General features: G+C 36.2%; 1 protein-coding gene across 10 annotated transcripts; it reads left to right on the top strand.

Moving 5' to 3' along the window:
• Positions 1 to 7,444: 7,444 nt before the first annotated feature.
• LOC120273627 (cysteine-tryptophan domain-containing zinc finger protein 3-like) lies at positions 7,445 to 19,727 on the top strand. Of its 10 annotated transcripts, XM_039280298.1 has the most exons (15): positions 7,455 to 7,582; positions 8,096 to 8,168; positions 8,251 to 8,384; positions 8,502 to 8,870; positions 8,976 to 10,381; positions 10,652 to 11,115; positions 11,191 to 13,316; positions 13,404 to 13,561; positions 14,280 to 14,440; positions 15,481 to 15,641; positions 16,518 to 17,199; positions 17,387 to 17,565; positions 17,660 to 17,759; positions 18,176 to 18,264; positions 18,386 to 18,749. In XM_039280298.1, exons 1-11 carry the CDS (start codon positions 7,487 to 7,489, stop codon positions 16,710 to 16,712), a joined length of 5,343 nt encoding a protein of 1,780 aa, XP_039136232.1. In that variant the 5' UTR covers positions 7,455 to 7,486; the 3' UTR covers positions 16,713 to 17,199; positions 17,387 to 17,565; positions 17,660 to 17,759; positions 18,176 to 18,264; positions 18,386 to 18,749. The 10 variants fall into 10 exon arrangements, with proteins under 10 accessions (XP_039136236.1, XP_039136232.1, XP_039136231.1 ...); XM_039280302.1 differs by having other exon boundaries at positions 7,445 to 7,582; positions 8,074 to 8,168; positions 18,176 to 18,749; XM_039280297.1 differs by lacking the exons at positions 18,176 to 18,264; positions 18,386 to 18,749 and adding an exon at positions 19,528 to 19,727.
• The last annotated feature ends 1,543 nt before the right edge of the window (positions 19,728 to 21,270 follow it).

Here is a 21,270-nt window from a genome sequence, read left to right as displayed (position 1 = left end):
TTCTTCAAGCTTTCCTTTTGTTGCTGGTACATGTTAACATCCATTGCCCATGAGTGAGCATACCCGACGGATTGAATTGGTTTTTTTGTTTTTGCCCCTATAACCCTTTGTAATGCTATGGTTGGAAGATAAGAGTTGTTTTTTTAATTACTGGTACACATTAACATCCTTTGCCCGCCAGTGAGATACCTACGGATTGACTTGGTTTTTTTGTTTTTGCTCCTCTAACCCTAGCTCTCTCTATTCCTCAAGCTTTTCTTTTCTTTTTTTTTTTGTAGATAGACGTTAACATCCTTTGCCTGTGAGTGAGCATGCTAGACGGATTGAATTTTTGTTTTTGCCTCTATAACCCTAGCTCTCAATGTGGAGCCACCGGAGGAAGTGGATCGGGAGAGATCTCAATGATCGCCCCATCTCTATTTCACAAGCTTTCCTCTATTGGCCATTTGTCCTGCTACGGTTGGAAGATAAGAGTTGTTTTTTTAATTGTTGGTATACGTTATCATATTTTGCCCACGAGTGAGCATACCTGATGGATTGACTTTTTTTTTTTTTGCTCCTCTAACCCTAGCTTTCTCTATTCCTCAAGCTTTCCTTTTATTGCTGGTACGTGTTAACATTCTTTGATTGTGAGTAAGCATACTCTACGGATTGAATTGTTTTTTTTGTTTTTGCTCCTCTAACCCTAGCTCTCAATGTGGAGCCACCGGACAAACTAAATCAGGAGAGATCTCAACAATCGTCGCGTCTGCCTCTTTCACCTCTGCGCAGTCCATCCTTCATGATCTCCTCCTCCGCAATCAAGATCTAGATTAGAAGTCCATCATATTTGTACTCATCTCTTCTTGTCTTTTGTTGCTTGATCCTCGGTTGCCTCCACATGGGAGCATGTATCATTCTTTTTCCGAAACTTTTTCTATCCCTTGCTCTCCAGATCTATATTTGGAACTCTCATGCTGATTCTTGGGATCCTAATCTCCCAGAATGCACGACTGGTGATCTCTGAGAAAGATGCTGGTTTAGAGGGATCTAGAATTGTAGATGGCTTCACCATTGTCAGAGATTACCGAAGAAGTTAGAGTCTCTGGCGGTGATACTACCGCCGCCACATCAGCTCCAGTGACTTCAAACTTCATGCATAAAGGCCCAACACAGTAGTTGTTAGCTTCGGTGGATTAGTTTCTATGTTCTTGAAGGTGGTACAACAGTTGTTAGATGAAGTTGTTAGTGTCGGCAAAGGGTTTGTCAAGGCTGGAGGTTCAAAAAATTCCATGAAAGCTCATCGAGAATCAAAAGACAACTACAAAGATGAAGAAAGCATGAAGAATGGGTCTGATATTACCACTGTTGAAAGACAAGAACTTCATATGAAGAAAGCCAAGCTTGTGAACATGAGCATGCTAGATGAAGTAAGAGTTTATGATAATTTCTTATTATTTATTAACAAAATTTTATTTTTTAAAATTTATTGATTAGTTTTTATATGATAAATAAATGGAAGATTGAGCATAGATGCAGACGATATCATCACCAAGTGCAATAGTGGTTTCAAGTTTTGAAGCGGTGGCTGGACCCAGAGTTTATGATGATTTCTTTTTATTTATTAATATTTTTTTTAATTTAACTGATTGATTAATTTTTATATGATAAATAAATGAAAGGTGGAGTAGAGATACAGACAATATCATCACCAAGCGCAAGTAGTGGCTTCGAGTTTTAAAGCAGTGCCTGGACCCGAATCTGTGATGACGTACACAATGCTGGCTTTGCAGACAATATCAAAGCAATTTCGGTGCTTGAGAAACGCCATCTTCGGCAAAATTAAAGTAACAAGCAAGAACTTGGATGAAGATGAATGTTTAGTAGGTTCTAAGAGTGAAAGTGGATCAATACTAAATCATTTTTCTATATGATCAAAATATTAAAGAATTGACTCTATTAGTTCCATCAAGCTTCCATATCATCAAGCCTTGTCACCTATTGCCACATCACTGTAGGCTAGTTGTTAAATGAAGCCAATTATGTACATTTGCATCAAGGAACTCTCTTCTAATCCAAAGGCTCATTATCTATCCATATATATAAAAAGTTAGAGGGGATATTTTGAATAATTTAGAACTTTAGAGGAACTTTGAACTCCTTTATTATTGTACATATAAATATATTTATATAATTGAGTAAAAAATAATATTTCTTTGACTTCAATACCAAAATAAATATTTCGGTGAAGCTATGGACCAAAATCAAATTAAAAGTCATATGTACAATAATTATGAGATTTCTAAGGGTATTTAAGCAAAAAAAAACCATTATAAAAAAACACGTGACTTATATAAGCTCTTTCGTGGTGCTCCCCGAGCCGCCAATCCAGACCGCACGTTGCCCTTCAACGCGCTCAACCACAAACTTAAGGAACATTGAATCTACGGTGGAGATTCAATCATCATCACCCTGAAAGAAATCCATCCGTTCATTATTACGTCTATATGTCTTCATTGCTCTTACTCACAAGGATTTATGTCTGAGAGAGCAATATTTGTGTTCTACTCCCTTAGAAAGTTTGAAATTACTTGTTTTTGCTTTCACTTCTCACACAGCCCCTGAAACTCTTTCTTAATTTTTTTTAAGAGATATCGTCGTGGGTGTATAAATATAGCAACAAAATAAATATATAATTTTTTTTTTTTTATTTTGACAAATGCAAGGGCATATGTTAATTAAAAGACATGTACACTAGCCGAAAATAGATCATCTAGGTTGTGCTTCACTCATCAGTGATGCAAAATTTGGGTAGAAACCTGAAACTCATAATTGAGACTCAATCCACTATTGTGTCTACTGAAAGTTGAGCTCGGGGGTTTTTAAATTTCCATACTACACCTTTCACATTGAGGTTAAAGTAGTTGGGCTATGAACCTTTTGGTCAAAATAAATAAATTTAAAGCCATTTGTATTGGTATTTATCTTATGCATTATTATTCATCAGTGGAAAAGAGCTTGTTTAAAAAATTGATTTTAAACACAAAACATACTTTTCGATCATAAAATGCTACTATATAGCGTAATTATTATATATGAAACATAATGATGATACCATTATATGGCATAACAATCTAAAATCCTAACATCATAATATAGCATGTATGTATAAAATAACATCCTAAATGTATTTAATATTTATTAAACATTGTCTACATTGTAAGATTGAAACCTAATTTTGTTTCTTAAGAAATGTAATAAATACTATAAATACAAATTTTTATTTTTTATATAACTTGAGTCATAAGTTTTGTACATTGCTTCTGTGCACGAGAGAACTTATGGACCTCCAATAACTTTCCAACTTACAAGCACATCACTATTTTTATCTTTTATTTTTATATAAATATAGTTAGAGATGTGTGTGGAGTTTTTAAATATACCATGCGCCCTCACCGGTAAATAGGGGATTTGGTGCCAATAAACTATGAATATCACTATCAAATTGGTCGTCGTTATAATCTTTCACATGGTTGTCAGGGTTGGGGAAAAATAAGTATTATGTGAAACTTTTTAAACTCACGAAAAGAAAAATTATCATTGTAATCATGCAAACTTTATCCCAGCCGAAAACTTTAGTGACAATCAATGACATGAGAGTATGTTAGTTCAACTAAGAAAGCAAATTTAAATCTTAGCTCATGCAGGTGAAAGACACATGTATCGTAAAACTCGGTTCTTCGAATGTTTCATCCCTAAGATATGCCTTGTCTACATTTGTCAAGAAAAGAAAATTGAGCCATACTACTTTGAATTACAGCTTTTATACATCCACCCCATTAAATCAGAGATTTCATATGAATACATATACACACACAAATTTATAATTATGTATTTCAAGTATTAATGTAAAGAGAAATGCTATTTATCACGAAATCCAACACAAATACTAATCTCAGAGCTGGGATTAACATTTTCAACTCCGGGGTTAGCAACTTCAATTCTGAAGTTAGTATTCGTGTGATTTTTCATACAAGCTATTCGTGATGGATAGTGTCACACCCACCCCTTCTACCGAGGTAAATGTGGCACCCATCAGTTAAAAATTCCTTTTTAACTGGAAACCTGACACCTCTCAGAAACCAAATCAGACTTACAAATTACAATTTACAACTTTACACCAATCTGCAGGATTCAAATACGTAAATACAACAAATATAATAACTCAAATTTGTGGGTACAACCGCTATCAAGATCACGATACCAACAAATATAAAAGAAAAAGTATGGGACCCACTGCGGTCTTGGACTTAACCCCGACTAGCTCTAAACTTGAACAGTGCAATCTAGGGTCTTGCTCCCCTGCGATTCTGACAGACATTCGAGTTGGCTCGGTAGTGGCTTAATAATTTCAAATATTCAAATACGTGATATATAAAAATATATAAATACCAACCTCTCAAATAATTTTTCCAACTTTTCCAAAAATACCGAATTCTAGCAAAAATACATTTTTTTAAAGAACTTTTGAAACATAAATTCATCACAAATCAATATCAAATCAATTTTCTAAGAAAATCCAAATTGTTGTGAGAGACTCGCCTCCTAAGAGCTGACAGTGGGCTTCCCCCTCATCACAACCCAAAAATAACAAGTAATATAAAAATCCATTCTCAATTCCATGACTGGAAAAACTCTCCCCACTTAGCCGCCGTCACGACTAGGGTTTGGGAGCCGCCAAGGTCTTCATAACCTCGAGCGTTGGCCCACCGGTCCCGTGTGGTGACTCCGGGATCCCGATGTATCATCCAATCAGGGCTCTACGCTCCCACCGATCCGGACAAATCAACACTCGAGTCCACCACGCCACCTCTAAAAGGTCGGCCCGTGGGGACCCACTCATCGCAGAGAGTCGGGCCTTAGCCGCCGTCACCATCCAAACCAACATGTAAATGTAGCGATAATACAATCGTATAAATCACATCACATGGTCCTTATCCGGGACAAGACATTCACATCACGAAAAATAAACATCATTTCCACAAAGCCAATGTCAAAAGTATAACAATCGATAAAACCAAGTAAAAATCCGGATCCACGATACCATTCCTATTCCGGGAATGAAAACCAATTCCACAAATATTGTTGGTAAAAACATTTTAAAAATGCTCACATGATTTCACAAATCATTCTAAATCAAAACATATATAACCATAGAAATAAATGCATGAATTGAATAATTAAATCACATATACATGTATTTTTCACTATTCACAAACTACGTATAATTATACGAAACCGATGTATCAATACGATTGTCGGGAACATCAATAGAAGTAAATATACGTATACCTCAACATTATACGCCTAATTAAACATGATAAAAAGAAATACTTAAACAATTATTTTCAAAATACTAGCTATTAAATAATTATTTCAAAAATAATAATAATTAATCAATTATTTAAAAATAATAGCCACTACCAACTCACACCCGTGTCCTTGGGTTCCTTCCTAGACACAGAACTCCCTCCCAAGATCGAATAACACCTATAAAGAATAATATAATAAAAATAAATATCACATTTAAAACCCAAAAATAAAAATACAATAAACAACAATAGACTCTATTGGGCCCACTCACTCCAATCGGTTAAAAACCTGACCCTTGCATTATCCAACTGGCTTTCAATTGCACTTAAACCAACTCAATTTAGACTAAACACGCTTAAACCAATCTGAACCAATCTCAATTCCATCGAACCAAAGCTCAATTGCACTGAACCAAGCTTTTAATTGCACTGAACCAAACTCAATCAAACTGAACCAGCTTGAACCAACTCAATTCTTATTCAAAATCCATTGAACCAACTTGGTTCAAACCCAAAACCCTAGCCCAAATCAACTGAACCCAAACCCAAACCATCTCAACTCGATTTGATCAGCCCTCAACTTAACCAAATCAATTCAACTCAACCAAATCAATTTCAACTTGGTTTTGATCCAACCAAATCAATTTGGTTAAAACCCAACAAATCAATTCAACCATCTTCATTAACACCTTAATCATCATCATCATCAACTTAATTAATCAAACCAAACCCTAATCTCGATGCTACGATGAATTGCTACGATGAATTCAGAACCCTCATCTCCATTTCAAGCGATTTTCAACTCGAATCTGAGGTTTTCCAAAAGCAATTTCATACACTCATACATCTACAATAATTAAACATGCTTTTTCAACCCAAATAAATCATTTTTTTCTTCATCAAATCCACCAAATACACATACACATACATTCAAGTATACCAATAAATAAATCATCACAATCTTTCACTAAACAATACTTCATCCTATTCTCCTCCATCAGTGACATGAGCTCCATCACTCCCATCTTTCTTTGTTTTTCTGTTTTTTAACTCATGCCATCAGACGGGAAAGAATGAGAAGGAGATGAAGAAGATGAACACTCAGAGTCTAGATTTTTTTCTCCCAATGTAAGTTTTCAGCCAAAAATTTACATTTAGTCCTCAAAAACTTAACTTCTTACAAGTCAGTCCCTGCAAAACTCACAAATGGTCCCTGAATTATGAAATAGTATTCTCAAAAAGGTCCTTGGAAACTATCAAATGGTCCCTGAAGTATAACACAATATTTTCAAAAAGGTCCCTACTGCCTTACCTTTCAGTCCTTGGTTTTCAGAAATATTTTATATCAATCCTTTTTCTATTACTCTCTTTAGCCCAAAAATCTTTTTAAAACTTTTACACTGTCAGCCCTGTTTCAGTCCCCTCGGGGTTTCTACAGCAATGACTACGTAGAAAATTCTTACTGCAACTGTAGTAATACCCTGAATATATTTTCCAACAGATATGTAAAGGTTCAGGGTATTACAGATAGTATTGCTCTAATGTAAAATAACAGCATGATATATACACTTATATAAACTCTATTCATCTTTTCTAGGCCTTTCATGGTGGTTTTCAATTATACCCTTGGAAAATCTCATAATTGACAAGAGGGATATATGGACAAATAATTATATGATTTGTGAGGATATATCTGCAAAAACACACCATATTTTTGCAAGTCTTTTTTTTGTCTGTTCAGATCGCAGTGCTGTCTCTCAACTGGAATTGTGAGAAAAAGAGACGCTCTGAAGAAAGATCGTGGAAGACGTCAACCCTAAGGGAAGGGAATCGATCGGAATCGAGGCCAAATTCTCCGGCGAGGTCTAGATTTCGCGGCGATCTCCTGCTAGAGGTCCCCTCCGATAGCCTTCTTCACCGGCTATTGGTGATCGTTGTTGCGTGACTCGATCGACGTCTTTGGAGGCCTGATCGGGGAGAGTTTTGGGGTTTTGGGGGATGGGAGGTGGTGGTGGGTGGTGAAGGGCTGTGGTGGTGGTTGGTAAGGGGATTGGGGATTGGGGGAGGATTGGATGCTGACGGTGGAGAGTAGGGGGGATGGGAGGAAGAGTTTAGGGCTGGGGTTTGGGGTTGGGATGGAGGAGAACGAGCTTGAGGAGGGCGAGGCGTGCTCGGGGCATGAAGGCGAAGCCTTGACCTCCGGGAAGGATCTTGTCAATCTCTCCTACATCGTGAGTTTTTTTTTTAATAATTTAATTTCAATTTTTTTTGGGGTTTCTCTGATTAGAATTGGATCTCTTGTTTTGATTTCTGAGAGGGATCCATGAGAATTTTTTTTCGATTTATGTGAACTCCAGGACTAGATATGAACATTGGTCGGATTCTTTATCATGAATTTGTCACATTTTTGGTGATATATTTTATTTGTTAGGCTCGAGTAGCTTTAGATTCTGATAAAGGAGGTTTAATTCTTATTTTCTGTTTTTCTATATGGAATTGGGATGAAATCCTTAGCTTAAGTCTTGCAATTTAGTTTTGGGGATTGAGAATTTTAAGCAAACAATTCATTGAGTAGAACTCCGAGAAGCTGCTTTGAAAACAATAGAAATTGTGAATATATAATTCTCTGTAACTGGTAGGAGCCCTGATATGTAAATGTGGCCTGTCGTAATAAATTCACCTTATTATCGAAAGGACAAGTTCAATGTGGTGTTAGTGGCAGCTTGCCTTGCATTCTGTTGCAGGATGAAAAGCTCCACGATGTCCTGGGCCATTTCCAGAAAGATTTTGAAGGTGGAGTCTCGGCCGAAAACTTGGGTAAGGAATGAAACTTTGTAAAACAGCCAATTACAAGAAATCTTCCCTATCGATGATTGGATGTGAACTGGTTCATTGGCAGGGGCTATGTTTGGTGGTTATGGTTCATTCCTCCCCATGTACCAGCGTTCTCCATCCGTTTGGTGCCAACCTAGAAGTCCACCAAATGCTTCTAGCCACAATGGTTCAAGATCCCCTGAGAACACTTTGTGTGAGGTATAGATTCAGCAATTTTATGGTCTCATTTTGTTTCTTATATTTGCAAATAAAAATCTTTCTGTTTCTATGCTAGTTATTGATTTTTAATTATTTCATTTATGTATGTCTTTACAGGGTGCACGTCAGACCCAATTGGTTTCCACTTGTGCATCTATTAACAAAACTAGCGCAACATCTGTAGCACCATCATTTGATAAGTCATGCAAGACAGATTTCAGAACGGGGGCAATCAGTGCTGGAGAGACTGTTACCCGGCATGATTCATTTAATAAACTAGTCAATGGGAGTGATCAGAAAACATTGAAGGTTCGCATTAAAGTGGGTCAAGAGAGTATTTCAGCTAGAGATAATGCTGCTATTTATAGTGGTCTTGGCCTTGATATATCTCCATCATCATCCCTGGAGGACAGCCCTTGTGGGAGTGAAGGGCTTTCTACTGAACTTAGAGTTGCACCCGATGAATCTCCAATGACCATCATCCAGGTAATATCCTTATATTTATGCCAATTCTTTTATAGCTATAAGGTTATGATGGCTGCCTTGAGTTCATCAAAATGGTTTTTTTCTTCCTTCATTGTCATTGAACAGATCATGACATGCTTTCCAGTTCCTGGGGGATATTTACTTTCACCTCTTCCTGATAACCTGTTGTATTTGTCAAAAAAGGAGAAGTCCTTTCTTAACAACTTCAAGTCAGGCAAGCTGTCTATGAGCATCCCAGAAAATTGTGCTGTTCTTGCTGATCTTACCACATCATCAAGAGATGTAAAAGGTCTGCAAAAGAAAGTGAAAATACTGGAGAAGAATGGTAGGGCTATGGATGTGAAGAATTCAAGTTGCAAAGATGATATAAGCTTAATTTTGAAGAGGGAAATTGACATTGAAACCCAAGATGGCCAAGAGATCGTCTCTGATGCGTTGAATATAACGATTCTGTCTGATACAACAGGTGTTGAAGAAAAAGAAGATAGGCTATTTGTTGGTGAATCCACAAAAGGTTCCAAAATGTTTGATCTTCCTTTGGACCCCAATAAACTTTCTGCAAAGGGTAGAGTATGCTCATCAGAGTTAGTGAAGGATGGCCAAAGAGAGTTGATGGAAAACACTGGGAATATTGGAGTTGCTGTCTCAGTAGATGAAATCACCCATTCAAAAGGTAAAATGAACCTTAAAACAAGCATCACAGAGAAGGTCCTTGAAGAAAAAAATTTCAGCAATGACAAGAGGGCCTCATCTGATGTTCGAAATGAAGACAAAAGTAAAAATGAAAAATGTTATGGGACTAAAGTTGATTTTGATGAAGCTAGGTGGAAGAAGGATTTTGTTATTGGATCCATTGAAGCTCCCAAGGAAAACATGGTCCAAAAAGCCAATTTATATGAGCAAGATGCAGAAATGATGTTTCAGGCTGGGGACCGCCCCTCTGAAGGTAGAGGAAAACAGAAGAAAAGTCAAACCAATGGCATACCATCTGTCGAGTCCACAAAAAGAAACCCTAAGACTCACTCTTCAAAATCCAAAGAAAAGAAGAGCAGTTCACATTTGAGGAAGGTAGATTATATGGAGAGTAAGTCTAAAGATTCAAAGTTTGAAAATGACCACCCTGGGAGTTTCAGTAAAGAGTCTCACATAGATGCGGAAGACATGAAGACAGTGGATAACAGATCTAGGCTGCAACATGCGAAAGATAAACTGACAGAAAGAGAACATGATTATGAGGATCCTCTCTTGACATTAAGTGAAAAGACAAAAGAGAGGCCTGTGGTTAAGAAGGCGGACAATCTGCCTATTTCAGAAGAAGTTTGTGCTCAGCAAGTTGCCCCTTTGACATTGAGCATACCAGGGTCAGATGCAGTTGCAGTGTCCAATGCTCCGGTTCTTATAAAAGAAAACTGGGTCTGTTGTGACAGATGCCAGAAATGGCGTCTTTTACCATATGGGGCAAATCCTGATCTTTTGCCCAAGAAATGGCAATGCAATATGCTAAACTGGCTGTAAGTTTTTTTTTTTCCCTTCAATGCTGTTATTTATGTTTTTGTTCGGTATTGTTTGTTTTATGTTTCTTTCTTTTAATATTAGACACATTTTATGTGCTGTATAGTAGCGTTCTTACAGAGAAGGTTGAGCTTTTGGTACAACTCTCTGTTTGCCTGTTTTACTGTTCTAGTTATTCTTTTGTTTTGTCAAATTCATAGCTTCTATTGTAGTTGGTTTTGGTTGTGTTCTCTTATTCCTAACTATATATATCTAAAATTTCTACCTAGGCAACCTGGAATGAACAGATGTAACATCAGTGAAGAGGAAACAACAAAAGCTCTAAATGCTCTCTACCAGATGCCTGTTCCTCAAAGCAACACTAGTCTGAATGGTGTTCCTAATGTTGCTGCTTCAAATACGATTTTGCCTGATCCACATCATCTCAGCCATGCTCTTGATAATAATGTGAATAGTGCGGGTGCTATTGGTAAGAAAAAGCATAAACTGAAGGATCAGGCAAATCCAGTTAATGATTCAGCTTCCCTTCTGATTTCATCTTCTGCAAAAAAGAACCAACTGGCTTCTTTCAAGAGCAGAAGCTTAAATGATGTTAACCATCCATTGGACTCTAACATGCCAAGCAAAGTTGTCCTTGAGCATGTGAGCAAGTCAACCGACTTTAGTTCTGATAAACAGAATCTCAAGCACAAGGAGAAGGACCGGATCTTGGGACGACATTCAGATGGAGGTGGTTTTATAATTGGCCTTTTTCTACTAGCTAATGTCTGATTTTATTTATTTATTTATTTTTTTGAAGCCCCAATAGCCAATTTCTGTGGTTTTATTTTCTCAGGTGACTATGGTGAACGCGTTGGTAAACACTCTAAATCAAAGAGCAAGAGGGAGGTTGATCAAGAGGGTCTTACAACAACTAAAAGATTCAAGAGAGATGGTTCCCATCATATCGGTGAGGATAAGCATTCTGAACACAACAGTGTGAGACATGCAGTTTTAATCACTGATGATGGTCTACCGACCAGTGCAAGCCAGCATAGCATGCAGAAGTACAACGGTTTTGCATCTTTTAATGAAGTAAATGGTGATTCAGAAAGCAATTTGCCTACTTTAACTAAGAGGACAAAAGTTCAATCTCACTCTTTACCCAATGGAGAAGCTAGAGAGCATGTTAGTGTCTTGAATATGGAAAAATCTGTATCAGACTTTGGCAAAAAGAGGAAAACCAAGAACTGGCAAGAGAGTCAGGATCATCTGGCAAACATAGACAGCAGTGAGCGTCCAGTGGATAGCAAGGCAGCTGCGAAAGATACTTTCAGTGAAAATGAAATGAAGAGGGAAAAGAAACTTAAAGTGTCAAAGTCAGAAGTAGATGAATCAAGTACAAGCAAGGTTGATGGTAGGTTGGAGAAAAAGGGTTGCACCACCAAAATCCTTTTGTCTGGTGGTGTTCAGCATTCAACTTATGAAATGGAGAAAAGTGGCCTTGCTGGGAAGGACAGCCAAATAGAACAATACCAAGTCAATACAGTATCCAGACCTGCTTTGGATGGTGTGGAATCCTTGAAGAAGGATTTGGCCTATCCACAGACCTCAGCTGCAGCTACTTCAAGCTCGTCAAAGATATCTGGTTCTCGTAAAAGTAGGGGCAACCTTCAGGAAGTGAGAGGTTCGCCAGTGGAATCAGTTTCCTCATCACCATACAGGAATTCTAATTTGGAGAAGCCTTTTCCTTCTAGGAGGAAGTCAGGGGGGAAAGATGATGCAGGTTTCTCTGTTATTGGGAGCCCCAAAAATTGTTCAGATGGTGAAGCTGATGATGGAAATGATCATCCTGAGCTGAGGAATAACAAGGATTCTGCACAACGAAGATCTGTTGAAGGTCGTAGATCTATGGATTCTAGGGGTTTAGTATCTTTGAGACAGACCTATGATAATGAGGACAAAGAAGCACAGGCCACAGATGGGATACATTTAAAATTATTTGGGGATACTCATGATGATTCCTCCCCTACCGAATTTGAAGAAACAAACTTGGTGAATAATGGTGTAAACACATCAAATCACCTGTACAAATGTCAACCTCTGGATGAAGACCATACTAAAATGAATAATCGCTACCTTGCAAATGGTTCTGTTCAACGGAAATCAGTTAAAAGCTCTTCTACTCGTTCCAGAGATAACCAGAGTTCCAAGTCTTCTAATGACAAGGGCAAGATCAAAGTGTCTAATTCCTATACTGAGCAAGGGGGGTTGTTTTCTTCCAAAAATGAGGATAATTGCCAAGACAATGTTCATAATTCTTCTGATTGGACAAATTACCCTAAAGATCTGAGGGATGAACATCACAGTTGTCAGAAGGACAGGGAGGATCATTCACTTAAGAAAGAACTAAAAGCACAAGTATCTTCAGGAGGTATAAAAGGTGTCCATACAGATCATGCAGTGTTAGGAAATCTGGAGGTAAATGGATTTTGCATGTCTGATAAACATCACAAGGACTTAAGCTCGAGAGTTGCTGCTTCAGGAGCTAGTTGCAGCAAGTTTGGTTCTCTAGATAATTCTCAACAGGTTTCCCTTGTAGATGAGAGGAATCTTTTTGATCGATCAGAAATACTGGTTGGGAGAGGGAAATCACAATCCACCATGTCTTTGAGAGATAAACAAGAAAATCAGACCTATGGTTCTCAAGCAGCTCTTACATCTATTAAGGCAGTCAAATCAGAAGGATTTCTTGGTGATGCAACAAATGGTGATGCATTGAAGGTGGTCAAACCAAGAAAACCTGATGAGCAGATTGGAGCTCAACATGGAAGTTTGAGGCAAGCCACACCTAACAGACTTGAGCCCCGAAGTCCAAGCAGGAGGGATGGCCATTCTTATGCTAGTGTGCTGAAAGAAGCCAGAGATTTGAAACATACTGCTAACCGGCTAAAGGTTAGCATTCTCTCTAAATTCTATAACTTAAAATCATAGATTTGTTTAAGTGTTTATAAACATTGAGAAGGGTTGGTCATTTTGCAGAGTGAGGGGCTTGAGCTTGAAAGTACCGGTCTATACTTTCAGGCAGCTTTGAAGTTTTTATATTATGCATTTTTATTGGAGCCAAATGCTGAAAATGCTCGACATGGGGATGGTACTCAGTCCATGCAGATGTACTCTGACACTGCACGGCTTTGCGAGTAAGTGTAATTTTAAAGCTCTTCTTTTTATGTTATTTGATTGGTAAGAGCAATAGTTAAGAATGTATGTTAGCTATAGACATTACACAAGAAGGACAGCCCTGTACCTGTTTGCAAGATATGTCAACTGTAAAAAAGAGGAATTTACAACAGGTATTACAAATTATGTTTTTAGGATGTTTTTGTCAAATAGGTTATTGATTATTTGAAGTTTTATATTGTAGGAATCTGACCTTGATTTAGGGTTGATTACATCTATTTACTCTCTCTGGCCGAAACTCTGTAAGATCAGCTGAATCTGCCAACATGGAGTACAACTTAATCTGAACTTCACCCTGGGGCCTGGTTTAGTGGCGATATATGCACATTTGGGATGTTGTCAAGAGTGTCTCCTTTCTGATTGTTAAACTGACAAATAAATGAAAATTAATAGTTTTTTTATGTTGTCTGGTTGGAAATAGCATGGAAATGCCAATTCATGTCTGGTACTATTAGTGATAGATATTATGAGGTACCCATCTACTTATGGGATCTGCAGCTGAAAATCATGACATTGAGCTCACTGTTAGTTTGAAGGCCTTTTGTGTTCTTCTAAAGGTTAAAATCAGGAAGGGTGTTGGTAGAGCATGTGAATTTTGTGTTTTCTAAGATCAATAGACTCGTAAATATGTACTTCGCCAATTTGCCTAGTTTGCTGATTATGTATTGTGTCAAACAGATTTTGTGCTCATGAATATGAGAGGTGTAAACAAATGGCTGCTGCTTCCTTAGCTTACAAGTGTGTAGAAGTGGCATATATGAAGGTCTCATATTTGAAACATGCGAGTGTTAGCAAAGATCGACATGAATTGCAAGCAGCTCTGCAAATGGTTGTTCCAGGTTGGTAATGTAACTGCCTTTTGCCAGTTTTTATTATAAATTACATTACAAATACAGATCTTCAATTGACATATGCTAGTTTGGTGTTCTAGGAACAGACTCTAAATTAGAAACCGTAGGCAATTTCACCCACTTAATTTTAGGATCATATAGTTTTTGTTGAAATCGTTATACGTAACATATGGGCATAAAATTATTTGATTGAATACTTGGATCTCTGCGAAATTGTCTCTTGGTTTGTCTTTAGCAGGACAGCTGGTAGAATCTGATTGTGGGCGCTCAGAATTATGCAGTTTATTATTATTTGCTAAAGTCCAACCAATTACTTCCTGCTCAGAGCTGCTTCCATGTGGCCTTTGGGTTCCATGGGTGACTTAGTTTATTTTGTTCACATGCTTGTGCGTACTCTAGACATGCATTCCAAGTCCTAATAAATTGTATAAAACTTTTATAATGTGACGGAGGGTGATTTGAAATATTGGATAGCAAAAAGCTACATGGCTGGCATTGACTTTGAGGCTTTATGAGAGCCTCTTGATTAAGTTCTGGGAAGGTATTTTTGGAGTTTGTATTGGTCCATTTAATCAATTATTTCAGTTTTAGGTTTCATAATAGATGGTTTGATCTATCTATAAGATATGGCATGGGCATCTATTGTGTAGTTCTTATGGCATGGGTTGGATCTTTTTTCAGTTCCATTTAGGATACAGCTACCTAGAAACATCCTATTTAAACATGACTTAGTTATACGAGGTTGTGTTTGTTGGGTGTTTGTGAAGAGTTGTAATTGCAGTGTATGTCCACAACCTTCAGTATCCATAAGTGATTTTTCCTAGGGCTTCATTCCTCATTTCTCCTCTTCCTTCTCATACTTTTGTTTTCTTCTTTTATCCTTTATGTTAACTAATATCTGTTGTATACCAATAGAAACAAATGTAGCTAACTGTACGAAGCTATTCTGGTTCAGTGTTTTGCTAAGCATTTCTAGTTTTGTCAATAGGCATGCGATGTTTCTTACATTTGATTTTGTTTAACCATAGGTGAATCCCCATCTTCTTCTGCTTCAGATGTAGATAACTTAAATAACCAGGGTACATTGGACAAGGGTACTGCAGGCAAGGGTGTAAGTTCTCCTCAGGTTGCTGGCAACCATGTTGTAGCTGCTCGCAACCGTCCCAGTTTCGTGCGGTTACTCAACTATGTAAGTTGCACGCCTTGAATTTTTCCCATAACACAGATGATATCAAGTGTCTGCTGAACTAAGCTTCTTTGATATTCTTTTCTATGTTGTGGTTTAAATAGCTTTGTATGAGTTGATATTTGTTCCCCTCATATCCTTTATTACTCGTCTATGTCTATGTGATGCATTTCATTTTCATAATCTGCGAGTGGTCAGCATTTTAAGGCCCAATGTTGTAAACCATAAAAAATATTTGTTCATTGCTACATGATCCATGCAAAAGCATTATTTTTTGTGCTGGATCATAAGCTTGTCATTGTTGGATTATTGTTACCTATCTTATAGCCTACTGATGACATCTTTTCATTTTGGGGATAACCTAGTGTTATTGAAGTAAGAAATTTGAACTCATATGGATAGATTTAATCAAAGACCATATTTACATTTTAGCGAGAATTGCATGGTAAATGCTCTTCCGTTTTCCTTTTGAAAGCATGTTGGTAAATATAGGTTATCTAAAGCATTTTGACTTGGCTTATTGACTTCACTTATGGCATTTTCCTATCAATGGATAGACAATGTTTCTTTCTCTTTTACAATATGTCTCGTGACCTCATCCCTATGCTACTGGAGCCAACTGGCTTGATAAAAAAAGTTATGTTTGTGGGAGACTTTGTGGTGGGTTACGGACTTTCTCAAGCCATTTTACAATATATGTTCCGACCAATAAATTCTATGGGATCTTCTGAGAGTTTATATTTTGTTGGATTTTAATCTGGTTTGAGAGTGGTCCTTCTGTTGCCATGTGATGCTAGTACTCCATATTCGAATTTCATCATGGAATGAGATGTGCCTTCATTTCATGGCCTTAATTTTTATTTGTGTTTTCATGTACAGGCAAATGAAACGGTTAGTGCTTTTGATGCTTCAAAGAAGATGCACATTGTTTTTGCAGCTGCTTGTTCTGGCGCGGACAGGAATGGTTCTGGTTGCTTAGTTTCTGTGAGAAATGTTCTTGATTTCAACTTTCACAATGTTGAGAGACTACTGCAACTAATACGGTTAGCGATGGAGTCGATCAGTTGTTTATAGGACTAAGAATTTTCAAACTTCTGTGAATATATTTCTATCTTGGCTCGGCCATGGTGATGGCATTGAGGGGATCACAAAGCTAGTTCTTGTAAAGCATGTACAAAGGATTTGCTTGTGAATCTTGTGAAGAATTATTTTCTGCTTTTGACACTTTTAGATGCGGGTAAGGGCTTGAATCGGCAGTCATGAGAAGAGATGTGAATACAAGTGGTTCGTGTCGAGTTTCTGCACCATAAAAAGATTGGCATCGTGTTATGAGTAAGGTGAATGTCCTCATTGTTTATTGGATTTGAGACTCTCTGGCAATGTCCCAGAGGCTGCATCTGGTGTATCCTGGTTGATTCAATCATTTTAGCCCTTTAGAAATTTTGTTGCACTGGGATACAAGTAAATATGTGAGGATTTAATGGTGCTTGTGAGAAAATTCCCATGGTGTTCTCTTTAGGCCTATGGATCAAACATCGCGTGGTATTTTGCTTTGATGCTGGTATGGACTGATCTCGTAGGTAGTGATATCCAGTTTATTAGCCATATTTCTCTTTTTGACTCTTCAAAGCAATGCTAGGTTGGAAGTCCATTCATTTTCTGATTGTAGTGTTTTTTATGCTGTTTTGTGTTTGTTGGTGATTCCATTTTTCTTATGCTGACATATTGTTTTAATTTGATTTTTATAGGTTTGATGTGGATTCTTGTTTCACACAACTTGTGTGTATTTCAAGATTGTTAAGGAGGCGAGGCAATCAAGCATTCAGAATTCTTGTTTTGCTAAGAAAAATTGAGGATTAAGATTATGTATAGACACCTGAACAAACTTGAAGAAGTCGTTTGCAAATGAACCCCTTTTCGGAGGCATGTCAGTTACTAATAATATCAAAATTTTTATTGCAAAGAGTTGAGTAAAGTACCTTACTTTCTATTGTCTGCTTTGTTTATTTTGTCACTGGCAGATATGTTGATATTGATTCGCTAACAAAAGTTTGGGATGCATGGCTTTTTTTTCTTGATCAGTTTCTGCTGCAGTCAGCTTCACTTGTAAAACTTGAACAGGTAATTTCTTTATAATGCGAAGATTGTGTCATAGAGCATAGAGCTGTATTGTTGAAATTGATTCAATTTTGATATTGGTATGATAACCTAGCTTTTAGAGTCACCTTGCAAGAACATCAAGGTGAATTGACTTGAAAAGGTCAAGCACATTCCTTCTACCAAGGATGACATCAATATTGGGTTTTGTTACAATATTTGATCTTTCCTTGGATGAGTGTGCAATGCCTGCAATAAGTGAACTTTGAGTTGCTATTCTTGTTTAATATATTTGCGCAAGTATTAGCAGCCTCCAATGCAAGAGTAACTTAGATTAAGTATTCCTGGACAAATGTTTGCCTTGAAATAATCTTATTGTTTGAACTCTGAGTACATGAACTAATTTTTGGTTTCTTATGATGTTACGCTATGTTATACAGCAGTTGGAAGGCAACCATTTGTTTGTGTTTTAGCCCTACATATGCTCTATGCCTTGTTACCAGATGTACTCAATATCGATCATGACATAGTAACTCCATATCCTCTCCATCCTGTTCTTATCCTTTGTCTTTTTTTTTGTTCTTATACATCATGATGATGAGTCTGAAGTTCTTATTTGGAGCTTTTTTCTTTTGAGTATCTACTGGCAGGATTTGATGGGCATTCCTTGACCTTCTTCTTATTCTTTTCTCATGATCTCCACTCTAAAGTGACATATGGATGATTTGATGTCTCACTATTAAATGTTGGCATGTTGCATTGTGCTTCTTTGAGTATCCTACCACCTTATTCAGCTTTGGCAGTTAGGTGCATGATGCTAGCAAGATATAATGTCACAAGACTAGGGCTGTGATTGGGATTGAGGGAAAATAGTTGAACAAAAAAGAGACGAAAAGGAATGAACGAAGGGAAATTTTTTTCAATATATTTCTTTTCATTTTCTTCATTCATTCAAACATATGAAAATAATACTCTGTTATCTCTTGTTTTCATGTGAGTTTTCATTTTCGGACACTTGTTCAATGAACCCCTTCTTTCTTATTTGGTGTTTCACAATATGGTTCACATGTATTATATCATCAAATTGTTATGTTGTGAGGGGGTGTTCAGTTTTTTCTTTTATTAATTTGAACCTTCTTTTACCATGACCTCTTCCATGTATAGTTGTTGTATTCATTGGTTTTTTTTTTTGTTGGAATAAAATCATTTAGCCTTGTACTTTTATTTTAATTTTTGTGGGAAATAATCTTGAGATCATCTTGATATGCTCAGCTTTCACAGTGACCATCATATGAATGTTTCTTGGGTCCTAAGATTCATGTCAATTTTGCTGTTATTCCCTTCAAAATTTTTACTGTTAATCACTCTTGTTGTATATAATCAGTTCTTGCTATATGTTTTTTGAGTTTGTCTATCAAGTGTTATCATTGAAAGAAAATTATATATGTGACTGTTTTTAAGAAAAATTTGTTACCTTATTTCTATCATAAGGCAAGACTTTTGTTTAATAATTTCATGTTATCTGCAGTCATTCAACTTTCATTTTTGGGAAACTTTTCTTGCAAATTAATGTCACTTGTCAAAGAGATGAAGAATGATCATCTACTTTTTTTTTTTTTTTTAAATAGTGACTTAAAAAACTATAGATAAAATGTTTTTAAGAAATATAAGTATTCAGAAATAAAAATTTCAGTAAAATAAAAAAAAATTCTTAAGTGGGGATAATCTAAGAATTATTGAACTAGCTAATGACCTTTTAGTTTATTAAAATTATTATTTTTTTTTTGTGTAGGTGGTTTATTTCGGAGAAGGTATGAAATCGAACCTCAAAGTGAGAGTGTAAATGCTTGTTAAGTTTAAGGTTGTGCTTCATAGTTATATACATGTTAACTATGCATGTTCTCTTAAATGGGTGTATTTGTCACCTATTTATTTATTTTTTTAAATCTTTGAACTTTATTCAGTAATTTTCATTTCTGGTCGTTAACAGAAGATCATGTTGTGCTACCTTTTTCTCTCTCTTTTAATTTATTAATGTAAAAATTATCCGGTCCAAAATATTTGGAAAACCACAAAGAAAAGAAACAAGTTGTAGAATGGATGATATGCTCCGGTGATACCTCTCATATCATAAAGTGATCAACCTATAAATGAATATAATATATATATATATATATATATATTCATTTATAGCTAGATCTATCACAACTTTGTGGTACATAGAAAAATTGAAGGTAAACTATGGTTTCAGTTGTATGATTTTTTTTTTTTTTCTTTTTTTTTGGTGTCCAGCAATTAGGGGCTCTTGGTTGTGATCGGTTTCATCAATTTACAAACAAGTTGTTACTTCACTTGAGTTTACATTGTTTTATTTTTGTGAAAAATATACTCACCAATTAAATATTTATTGTTTGATTAAGGAGAGGATAGAATTATCAACTCTCATGTCACGGATTGATGCAAATTGGTGCAAATTAGGGAGTGTGTTATACAAACATGGGTTGTTTTGATGTGGATTTTTTCTATAAAAATCCAAAAAAATCATATAGACATAATTTGAAAAAATGTATTGGAATGTTATGTTTTTAGGAAGCATATACCCAGTAAATATCATTGTTTTTTTTATATATATATAAAGTATCTAAATCAGAAAAATTAGGTGAGTGAAATACCTAAAATACCGAGTATTTGGCGGCGTCTGATTCAGAGGGTTGGAGGTAATTTGAGGTTGGATCAGAGGGTTGGAGGTAATAGGGTGTGTTTGGATGCAAGGGTTGATCCCGAAGGATTGGGGATCAACCCTTGTGGTATGTGCATGCCCATGTTTGGGCATGCACCAAAGGACATGGGAAGGAAATAAGGGGAGAGTGCATGCCCCTCAAACCCTTCATGCTCATCCCCCTCATTTTGGGGGGGGGGATTGAGCATGCCTTGATGAGGTAATGATTTTTTTACCCTTTATAATATTATATTTATTAAAATTTTAATGATTTACATTGTATTTATACATTATATTTATATTGTATTTACAATATATTGGATGAAAATTAAGAAATAGCATGTTATACATTGTATTTATTTTTAAAATATTAGAATTATTTATATTTTAGTGATTTAAAAATAATTAAATTTGAATATTTATTTATTTTAAATAAAAATAATTAAATTGTATTCATCAATTAAAATGTATAAATTTAAAAATTTATTTAGAAAATGAGTAACTCATTTAAAATTTTTTTTTATAGAAATTTGAGCTATTTAATAATAATTGTTTCTTTTACAAGATATATTGTTTAATTAAAATATTAAAAGAAATTATTAAAATTTTCTCCTGTTTTCTATCCTATTCTTATCCCTATCCCCTCCAACCAAACATTATTTTTGTTCCCATCCTCAATCCCCATCCCCTATTTATATTTTCATCCCCTTCCCCTTTCGCATCCCCATTCTCATATTCCCATTCCATCTAACCAAACAGGCCATAAATATTGTAACTAAGCCAGTGTCAGCAGATAAGTTAAGTTGCAACTCATCT

The sequence above is a fragment of the Dioscorea cayenensis genome, chromosome 12 (assembly GCF_009730915.1).
Source record: "Dioscorea cayenensis subsp. rotundata cultivar TDr96_F1 chromosome 12, TDr96_F1_v2_PseudoChromosome.rev07_lg8_w22 25.fasta, whole genome shotgun sequence".
Classification (NCBI taxonomy): Eukaryota; Viridiplantae; Streptophyta; class Magnoliopsida; order Dioscoreales; family Dioscoreaceae; genus Dioscorea; species Dioscorea cayenensis.
Note: the sequence above shows the minus strand (reverse complement) of the source record. Positions and strands in the feature narration are given on the sequence as shown.

Bases quoted from the DNA above. Each gene is read 5' to 3' on its own strand.
- LOC120273627 (XM_039280297.1), top strand. From the start codon at position 7,487: ATGGAGGAGAACGAGCTTGAGGAGGGCGAGGCGTGCTCGGGGCATGAA. The intron at 8,169-8,250 runs GTAAGGAATGAA...GTTCATTGGCAG, and splicing joins AGTCTCGGCCGAAAACTTGG to GGGCTATGTTTGGTGGTTAT. The intron at 8,871-8,975 runs GTAATATCCTTA...GTCATTGAACAG, and splicing joins CTCCAATGACCATCATCCAG to ATCATGACATGCTTTCCAGT.